At 44.4% G+C, this 9,787-nt stretch overlaps 1 protein-coding gene across 2 annotated transcripts in view; it reads right to left on the reverse strand.

The window, feature by feature from the left end:
- The window catches only part of Fam20a (FAM20A golgi associated secretory pathway pseudokinase), an 82,026-nt gene that overhangs the window by 4,804 nt on the left and 67,435 nt on the right, over nucleotides 1-9,787 (reverse strand). The window contains exons 4-7 of one of the 2 annotated variants that reach the window (XM_008843219.2): nucleotides 9,158-9,236; nucleotides 3,279-3,371; nucleotides 717-832; nucleotides 23-203 (exon numbers count right to left, since the gene is read on the reverse strand). In XM_008843219.2, the coding sequence (XP_008841441.1) occupies nucleotides 23-203; nucleotides 717-832; nucleotides 3,279-3,371; nucleotides 9,158-9,236 (469 nt within the window). The remainder of the gene's footprint in view (nucleotides 1-22; nucleotides 204-716; nucleotides 833-3,278; nucleotides 3,372-9,157; nucleotides 9,237-9,787) is intronic. The other variant, XM_029568403.1, reaches the window with a different exon arrangement.

Consider the following 9,787-nt stretch of genomic DNA (forward strand, 5'->3'; position numbering starts at 1 on the left):
TGTGGTCAGGGAACCAACTCACTCCTCTTTTCCCGATAGTGAGTAGGAGCGGATCCAGGGGCTGGGCACAGATATCCTGGGGGCCAGGTTGAGGGATGGCAGGAAGGCGGAGAGGGAACCCTCCAGCAGGTGCGGATTGCCACAGACGGCGTACTCTGTCTTGCACATGTATGGACACTTGGCGAAGAAGCACACGTTGTTAGCTAGAAGTAGAGGGAGAAAGAGGGCAGTAAAAGGAAGGCTGTAGGCGTGCCTTGTAGGTCCTGCCCCAAGAAACCCCTTAGCAGTAAGATGGGAAATTCCCAACTTCCAGCTTGGGAAAAAGGAGGAAACATTGTTTTTGCCAGGTGTAGGGCCTAGAGCGTGCTACTAAACTGAGCATCCTGGGTACCAATTTTCAAATGTCTCAGAGCATCCCATCCATGTGATGAACATTCTTTGAGATGCTGGATGGATGAACTCTGGTTCCAGGGAGGTCAGCATTGCAGGTTCAGTGCCTACACAGGCTTGCTAGCATCTCACACAGCTTTTACTGACCGCACTTTACCTGGTGTCATGCTCAGGCAGCCCTGGGTGGGAGTGTCGGATGACAGCATCCTCCTGTACCAATTACGCATGGGTTAGTGACAAGGAGTCAAGCCGCTGCTGAACGTGACAGCGGACTTGCCGTCTTACCATATGCTTAAGACCCAGGTAGACTCTGGTTGATACACTACCTGGAGAGACAAAGAAAACACTCTGCAGGATTTCATTCTTGGTGACCTCTAGGATTTCCTTGGTGACATTCATTATCCTTCCTACTGTTGGCGGCACCCGTCGGAAGTCCAGAATCCTGGAAGAGAAGGAGCCTTGTTCAAATCTGAGAGGGAAAAGCCCTGTCTCTGGACCAACATGTTAGAACCTGGCTGGTGTGTCTGACCATACTAGTGGTGTGGCTGCTAAGCGCGTCTCTGCTGTGTGGAGCTGATTGTGCCCAGAGCAAACCCCAATCTGAAAGTTGTGCAGGAGGGATCCTTCCTCCATTGAGCCTCCCAGGTAAACTCCCAGGAGGCACCAAGGGTTAATGCTGCTCATACTTGAATGTGCATGCTCATCACTGGAAGATCTGGTCCAAATGCAGGTTGTTATTTAGTGGGTCTGGGGGGGGTGGCTATGATTCTGCATCACTAAAAAGATCTAAGGCACAGACTGAATAAAACGGAGAAGTGAGCTGAGCACCAGCATTCATCTCCCTCTGCTTCCTGACTGTGGATGCAAGATTACAGGGTGCTTTCTGATCCTGCCACCATGACACCCCCCACAATGATGGATTGTATCTTCAAATCATGAGCCAAAATTAACCATTCCTGCCCTAAATGGTTTTCGCTAGGTATTTTGTTACAGCAAATAGAAAAGTAGTTCATACATAAAACGAGAGATAACAAAACTGTTGGGTACTGTTGGAGTGAGTTAAAATGGTACAGCTGCTGTACAAAGCATAGTCAGTGCCCCCCAATGGAATTACCAAAGAATCCACTTCCATGCATCTATCAGAAGAATAGAATAAAAGAGATATTTGTTTACCCATGTTCATACCATTGTATTAATGACTTTTACAATATGAGCATACTCTGGACAAATGAGTTTCACTTAATATCGCAACCAAAAATGTAGTCTTACCTTAGCTTGTTTATAATGTCGATGATAAGGTCACTAAGCCTTGTGCTCCTTTTGTGACCTTAGCATATGACCTTAATCCCTCATGACTCTTCCTTGCCCTTGACCCAGAATAATGTATGAATGTGTGTGTATGTTTTACATATCAAGCAGTACTTCCGTCATTGGAAGCAATGAGACATGGTCCCATTTGTGTTTCAAATAATATCTGGGATTAAACTGATAATATCTGTGTATATGTGTGTGTGTGTGTGTGTGTGTGTGTCTGTCTGTCTGTCTGTCTGTCTGTCTGTCTGTGCTATTCTAGGTCAATAGGGGTCAGAAGGGCTATAATCTGTTAAAGAATTTCTCTTTTCCTTTCTCGTTTCTTGCCGGATATACTGTTTCAATAAAAGAGTAAGTCCTTGTTCGTAACCATGGGTCTGAGAGTAATTTGAAGGAACAGGTGCTCAGAGCAGTTCAGGTTCCTCGTCACTAAAATTGATGCTAAGAGGCTGTCTTTAAGCATCTCTGTAGTGTTGCATAGTAACTGCTGGATACCATTATTTATATGATGAAAAGTTGCAGCAATCCAGCATCTATCAGTACATGAAAAATACACACGAAGTGTTTTATCCATACTCGGGAATGTTCTATAAGAGGGAAGGAGATTCTAAAGCATGTAATATAGGAAGAGTCTCAGTGAGGGGGTCATCTACACTGGGTTGACTTGTGGGCTGCCTGTGGGAAACTCTCTTAATTAAGGTAATTGATGCAGGAAGACCCAGCCCTCTAGGCAGGAGGTCCTGAACTGTGTAAGCATGGAGAAATGGAGCTGAGTGTTAAGCTTGCATTGATTTCTCTCTGCTCTTGACTGTGAATGTGCTGTGGCCAGAGCCTCACATTTCTGCCACTCTAACTTCCCTGTAGTGATGGACTATAACCTGGAATTGTGAGTTAAAATAAACCATTTCTCCCCTAAGTTGCTTTTTGTCAGGGTATTGTATCATAGCAACAGAAATGAATCAGAAAAGGACATTATGCTAAGTGAAATAAACCAGATGTAAAAAGACAAATAACCAGGTTCCAGGGAGGTACGCACTATGTGAATGCACAGGTCACATTTCAGTAGCAATGGCTGAGCAGTAGGAGGAACCTGGAAGTTTAAGGATGTCCCTTTGCCCTATAACATCATCACCCTAGGACTCCTTGGGCAAATGGGAATGTGTTTCTCACTTTCAGGCTAAGAAGGAGAACAAAAGATGACGTCATGTCTACGGTGGCAATGTGAGCATGTGGCAGGGCTTGTTTTCTTTATAAATAGTTCCATTTTTCCAGGTGTAATAGTGTACACTTGTAATTCCAGCATTTGGGAGGCAGAGGCAGGAGGCTCAGGAGTTCAGGTCTGGGCTATGTGTAAATTAAAAGTTCATTCACTGAGTCTTGTGCTCCTCTTGTATTAGAAGACCTTGTATTTTTAACCTATGAATTTGGAAAGAGGTATTAGATTTGAAGGCCCTACACTCAGGTAGGAGAGATGAAAAGTGGGAAGGAGCAGGTACTACGTGAGGCCTTCCCAAAGGTCTGGGCAGCATCCCCTCCCTGACCCTTGTGTCAGGACCGTCTCCAGCGACCAGACATACCTGTCCAGGTGGAAAGCTGCAATCTCAGCATTATGTCTCTGAAAGTCAATAAAGTAGAAGAAGTCTTCTGGAGTCTCTTCGTCTCGCTGCTGTCTGGAAGGAAGGAGTCATACCCTGGACTCAGTGAGTTGAAGAGCACTGACTAACAAGGAGGAAAAGCTGTGTTTCATGCTTTTCATGTGTGTGTAGATGGTGGCCCCACAAATTATGAATGGGCCTCTGTTCCCTGGGCTTGGAGAAGGCATGGAAAGTAGAAAGAAGGAGGCTTTTATACATTCTTTAAATTTTATTTTTATTTTATAAGTGTTTTGCTCGCAGGTATACACGTGTACCATGTGTGTGCAATACCTGTGGAGGCCACAAGAGGGCATAGGATCCCTTGGGACTGGAGCTACCAATGATTGTTAGTCACTGTAAGGGTGCTAGGAACTAAACCCAAATCCTCTGCAAGAGCAGCAAGCGCTCTTAACCACTAAGCCATCTCTCCAGCCCCAAGAGGTGGGCTTTCCTAAAAGGCATTGCTCTGTAAGCACCACCAACGTCATTTCCTCCTTAAGAAGCTCTGGGGAACAGTGGCTGATTCTCTCAAAAACCCAGCAGTTTCCAGGGAAGAGAAATAACAGGAGAGAACAGGAGGAGGGCTTAGCAAACACAATGGTGTTGCAGACCCAGGTGCCCGAAGATGAAGAAAGGTGGTTGTGTGAGCCAGACTTGGAAAGTACTAGAGATGAAGCTTAGTATGGCTGAGATGAAGACCTGGAAAGTTCTAAGATTAAGGGAGAAATATAGGACACTTAGAAACTCAAGTAGGTCGTGAGAATAGACCCAGCCAGAGCCAGACGGTTGAGAGAAGCTGACATGGCCGATATTGATCATATCCATTTTTGAATCGCTAATGGATTCCTGAAAAGTGCCAGCCCAGTGTGATGGGCTGGCTGGGCGTGATGTTAGGAAAGCACCTCCTAATCATTAAGGTATCGAGGTGACTTCCGGCCTTCAGGCTGACTTTGTTTTCATGCCAAGAAACTTGGAAAGATGAAGATCTTTGAATAATACTATAATTCACCATGTGGACCTGTTCTGAAGACTGAAAAAGCAATGTAAGGTATAAACAGTGGTAGCATTGCAAAAAGCCATAAATAACCAGCTCCCACAACCGGAATAGTAAGGTGCACTTTGCCAGAAAAAGCACAAACCAGTCCTGAAAACCACAGCGAGGTGCTGCCAGAGTGCAGATTCTATTTCAGAGGTGCAGCTGGGTGTCCAGCGCAGCCCTCACGTCCAGGCCTGACACACTTCTCATTAGCACGCTGCATCTCAGTCCCCATTCACCCATAAGAACATATCTCTCAAACATCCTTTGAGATTTTTCTAAAATTCATTTTTTTTATTTTCATGTGGGATATGATAGATTTTAAGTTGAAAATTATTTTTACTTTTCATCAGTGAGTCTTCTATTTTGAGGAGCACTAGTGAACAGACTTCTCATTGTCCAATCTACTGCACACATGATGTTTTAAAGTATCACTTCGGGGACAGATGATTCAGTGGGTAAAGGTGCTTGCCACCAAGCCTGACAAACTGAGTTCAAACCCTGGGTCCCACATAGTGGAAGGGGGGAAACAGTTATCTCTGGCCTCTGTGTATGATGTGGTATGCACATCTCCCCCATAATAAACAAATAAATAAATGTAAAACTATCACTTTTATGCTTAGAATGTTTATTATCCAAAGATAAAATTTTTACTTTTCTCTCTGCAAAGGGACAAATATTTTTCACTTTAAATTATTTCGAGGAAAAAAAAGCATGGTTTTTAAAGAAATGCATTTTAAAACAATACTATATTTGATTTGGAACTAAATTTCATAAAATTATGGATGAAATTTTATGTTATGTCCTCTTTTTGCCCTTTTATTTTGTTTAATTTTATTAAAAAATCATACAAGTACACATTGTATGTTGTGTGTGTTTCCCTTGCCCCGTTGTTGGCTGTTTTTATTTCCGATTTTTTATTAATTAGATTTATTCTTTGACAGTTGCACACATACACATAATGCTTACTGACCACTCTCCCCCACCCTCATAGGTAATACCGCTCCAATCACCAAATAGTAGAAAGTGCTCTATTTACATCCGAGGGAAAAGAAGCTGGTGTTTCTACCTGAGTAGGTGGAGAAGAGGTTTTGGACTCCTTCTTATGTTTGTATTTCTGAAAATGTTAACATCGCAAGTCCAGCTTTTCCTTGCTGATACATGAAAAATAAAAGTGGAGCTCATCTTTTCTTATTTGATTCCAGTTTTGATTTATGTGTATGTGTATGTATGTGCACTTGTGTGAATGCTCATGGAGGCCAGAAGAGGGCGTCAGATCTCCAGAGCTTGTGTTAGTGACAGTTGTAAGCCACTCACCATGGGTGCTGGGAACCAAACCCAGGACCTCTGCAAAAGCAGAAGCTGCTTTTCAGTGCTGAGCCGTTTCTCCAGCCCCGTTTGCTTCCAATTTTTAAATATTCTATTTATTATTGTTGTACTTTATTTTTATGTGTATGAGTCTATTGCCTGCATGTATGTAAGTGCACCCGGGTTGTACAATGCCCACGGAGGTTAGAAGAGGGTGTCGGCTCCCCTGGAACTGGAGTTACAGACAGTTGTTAGCTACTATGTGGGTGCTGGGAGCCTAACCAGGGTCCTTTGCAGGAGCAGACAGTGCTCTCGAGCCCAGAGCCATCTCTCCAGCCCTGTTTGCTCCAGTTTCTAAAAACTAGAGACATCTTGGGGACTTTTGCCCTGAGAATGCAATTTATAGGCCTGGTGGCTTGTAGTGAATTTGAAGCTATAGCACCACACTGATGCTTCTTGTTAACACCTTACATTTCTCCCTCCGTGTTCCTTATGTAGCCTCCTCTAACTGGAGCTGTCCTATGGGTCCTCATTGAGTGTGCATGGCTAACTGACCACGACAGTAATTTAAAACTGTACACTGGTCAGAACCTCATGGTGGCTCTCATTTAGAGGAGTGCCGTGCCAAAGAGTCACATGCCTGTGATGGGACCTTTGCCTCTGCCATGTGAACTCACTGCTGTGACTCTTACTTAGATGGAGGAGAGCTGTTTAGGAGGCCAAGACAGGAAGATCACTTGAGCCCAGGAGTTTGAGATCAGCCAGGGTAAAACACTGCCTCTTAAAATTAAGATAAAGAGAACACGGGTAGGGAAGACAGCTCAGTCTACAAGCGTGAGGCCTGGAGTTCAATCCCCAGAACCCATGTTACTAAAATAGTGGGGCATGGCCAGCACTGGGGAGGCAGAGATGGGTGGATCCCTGGGCTTGCTGGCCAGTCAGCCTACCCTGCTTAGTGAATTCTAGGCCAGTGATACTCTCTCAAAAATAGAAAAGGTGGCTAGGACCTGAGGAACAATACCCAGGGTTGTCCTCTGGCCTCCACACACATGCATGTACATATGCAAGCGTACATGCACACATAAACATGCACACACACATTATTTATTAGAGTTCTGTCTGCCTGCTTGACTATCAGGTAAGATCACTCTTGAAATTGTCCTTAGAGGGGCTGGAGAGATGTCTTAGTGGTTAAGAACACTGGCTGCTCTTGCAGAGGACCTGAGTTCAATTCCTAGCACCCACATGGAAGCCAACAGCCATCCATAACTCCAGTTCCATGGGAATCGGGCGCCCTCTTCTGACCTTCTGACCTCCGTGGGCATTGCATAATGTGGGTGCACTTACCTACATGCATATACATAAAATAAAAATAAGAAATAAAATATAAAAAAGAAATTGTCCTGAGGAAAAGGAGTTTTTCTGCACTCCAGTTCTTGCAGTTTCTCCAATGTTTTTGGTTGTGGCAGCTTCATTAGCTGACTTTGAGATGTGCCTAGAAGGTTAGCAAAGTGCATCTTTGGGTGTGTCTGTTTTAGACTGTAAGATTTGTCTCATGGTAGAGTTATAATATGGCATTTGGGGAACGCAGTGGAAAGTAGGAGGTGTGGCCTAGCTGGAAGAAGTAGGTCACTGGGGCCACGTTTTATGGGCTCCATCTTGCCCTCAATCCCTTCCTGTGTGTCCTTTTCTCTGTTTCTGTTTCTATAGTGAAAATTGCTTGGCTCCATCATGCTCTCAAAACAATGAGTCAAAATGATCTTTCCTCATTTGAATTGCTGTTCTTGGTAATTTGGTTATAACAGTGCAAGTATAATACAGTTGAAGAGTGTACGGGGCCATGTGGCCTGATGAAGTGATTGAAACAGTGGTAGTGATGGGGGAGGGGCATGAGGAAAGAACCTACTGTTGTTTAATATTGACCCTCAGCTTGGCTCTGTGATGATGAGGCCCAATATTAAACATTTCTGGCAAGTGAAATATGAAAATGTGTTATTTTATATGGTAAGTAGTGGAATTAAAAAAATAAATACAAACAGATAATTCAACTGTTTCATGCAGATCCCTGGAAAGCTGTACTCTCCTTATGTAAATGGGACTCTCCTTATATAAAGGTTTCTTAAGTTTGCTTGGGCTTTGGGACCACAGGTAGGGGCAGAGCAAGTCCACTGGACCCTGTGAGGGGAAGACTGGAGCATCAGAATTAAGATTCCCAGGGGAATCCAATAGGCAGCTCATTTGTTCAAACTTCTCAGAGGGGTGTTTCTGCCCCCTAGTCCAGGGAATGAGACTGCTGTTCAGTGGTCATGTCACCAGGCCTCACCAGCAGGGCCAGGCACTGGGCCACTGAGAGGTCTCTCCTCAGTTGGTTGGAGGTTGAAGTTGTGAATCTAAGTTAATGTGAGTGAAATCCGTGGAAGGAAGAAAATTTCAGAGGAACACGATTTGTGTAAGGAACATTCTTTTCTACGCATGTCATCTCCAAGGGGAAAGTCCCACTGGGCTAAGGCATTAGAACTCTTCTTCAGGAAAACCAACTAGGGGGCTGCAGACCCTTGGGGGACTAGTAATCCACACACACAGATCCCAAGTCTGTCTGTGAGCTAGATACACATTATTTTGCCCATATACATGCACTGTAACTATTATTTTTATTTATTCAGTTTTATTTTTATATGTATGGGTGTTTTGCCTGCATACATGCAATTGTACCACATATGTGCAGTGCTCTGGGAGGCCAGAAGAGAGCATTGTGTCCCCTGGAACTGGAGTTAAGGATGGTTGTGAGCTGCATGGGAGTGCTGGGACCCTAACTCAGGTCCTCTTCAAGATCAGCCAGTGCTCTTCCCCACTGAGCCATCTCTTAAGCCCCATGCATGTACTATAAAATTCAAAGGCATATATGTTGCTCTGAATAATAAAATACAAATCAATGTAAACACGTACTTGATTTCATAGAATCCTTTCTTCATTGTCTACATTTTCACTCCAAACCAGTATTGTCATGTAGAATAAAGTTTTTGATGTCAAAAAGAGGGTGCTTACTAGCCCCGAATAAAGTGGGGATCCATTATAGTAGGAGAAAGTAAGCTTAGCCGTCCAACTGCCTGGATGTGAATCTTGGATCCACTCTTTGCAGCTCAGGAGTGGGACAAGCTGGCTTCTCAACAGCTTTCATGTTTTCACCTCAGTGTGGATAGTATAATAACTCTTGACTCGTAAGGCTCATGAGACTGTTGACAATCCAGAGACGTAATTCAGGTAGCGCATATAGATGCTAGCAAGGGCCTATAAAGATAAGCTCTTGCTGTTTTCAATTACTATTACTAATCACCTAAATAGTCCTCTGTGTGGTGCAGAAAGTCCAAATAGAATCTCCTGATGATTAGCATGAAGAGGTTCGGTTGCGTTTACTATGTTTTCAGTGCTCCCTCAGGGTTGCCACGAGGGGTGTGGCTACGAGGAAGGCTGCACTTACCTCATGGGTTTGAACATGGCCTTCCCGAAGTCCGAGAACCTCAGCACCAGCTTCAGGTGGACCCCACTGGGTTTCACAACTGTGAGGGATGGAAAAGATGCTCAAGGCTGTGGAGCAGTTCACTCATAAACGCAGCCCTTTTCTGTATTCCTAAGGCCCCGAACACTAGGATTTGCTTTTCCAAGCTTATGGGGTAAAACCCAGGGTGTCAGGCCATAGAGAGTGTGTTCAGGGGACTCTGTACAGGGTTCCCCAGTTAGATGCTACTGAAAACTCCAGAGTGTTTTCCTGAGAAGGACCTGGACGTTCCTCTTTGGCTTTCGATTGTGGTCTTGTGATTCAGGTCATGTTATCTGTTATCTTAGACTTCTTTGTCCACATCATTTCCTACTTCAAATTCTATGCCTGGGTGGAGACTAGAGTTTATTAAATTCTTGTTTTCACTTTGTTTTGTTCTGCGGTTCTGGGACTCCAGTGCAGGACTGTTTCCAGTTTTAAAACTGGAGGTGTCTCTCCTCCCTTCCTTTCCGCTCCCCTCCCTTTCTCTACCCCCTTCCTCCTTCCCCTCCCCTCCCTTCCCTTCCCCTTCTGCTCCCCTTCCCCTACCCCATCCTTTCCCATCCCCTTCTG

The sequence above is a fragment of the Nannospalax galili genome, unplaced genomic scaffold (genome assembly GCF_000622305.1).
Source record: "Nannospalax galili isolate Female #2095 unplaced genomic scaffold, S.galili_v1.0 scaffold781, whole genome shotgun sequence".
NCBI classification, from domain to species: domain Eukaryota; kingdom Metazoa; phylum Chordata; class Mammalia; order Rodentia; family Spalacidae; genus Nannospalax; species Nannospalax galili.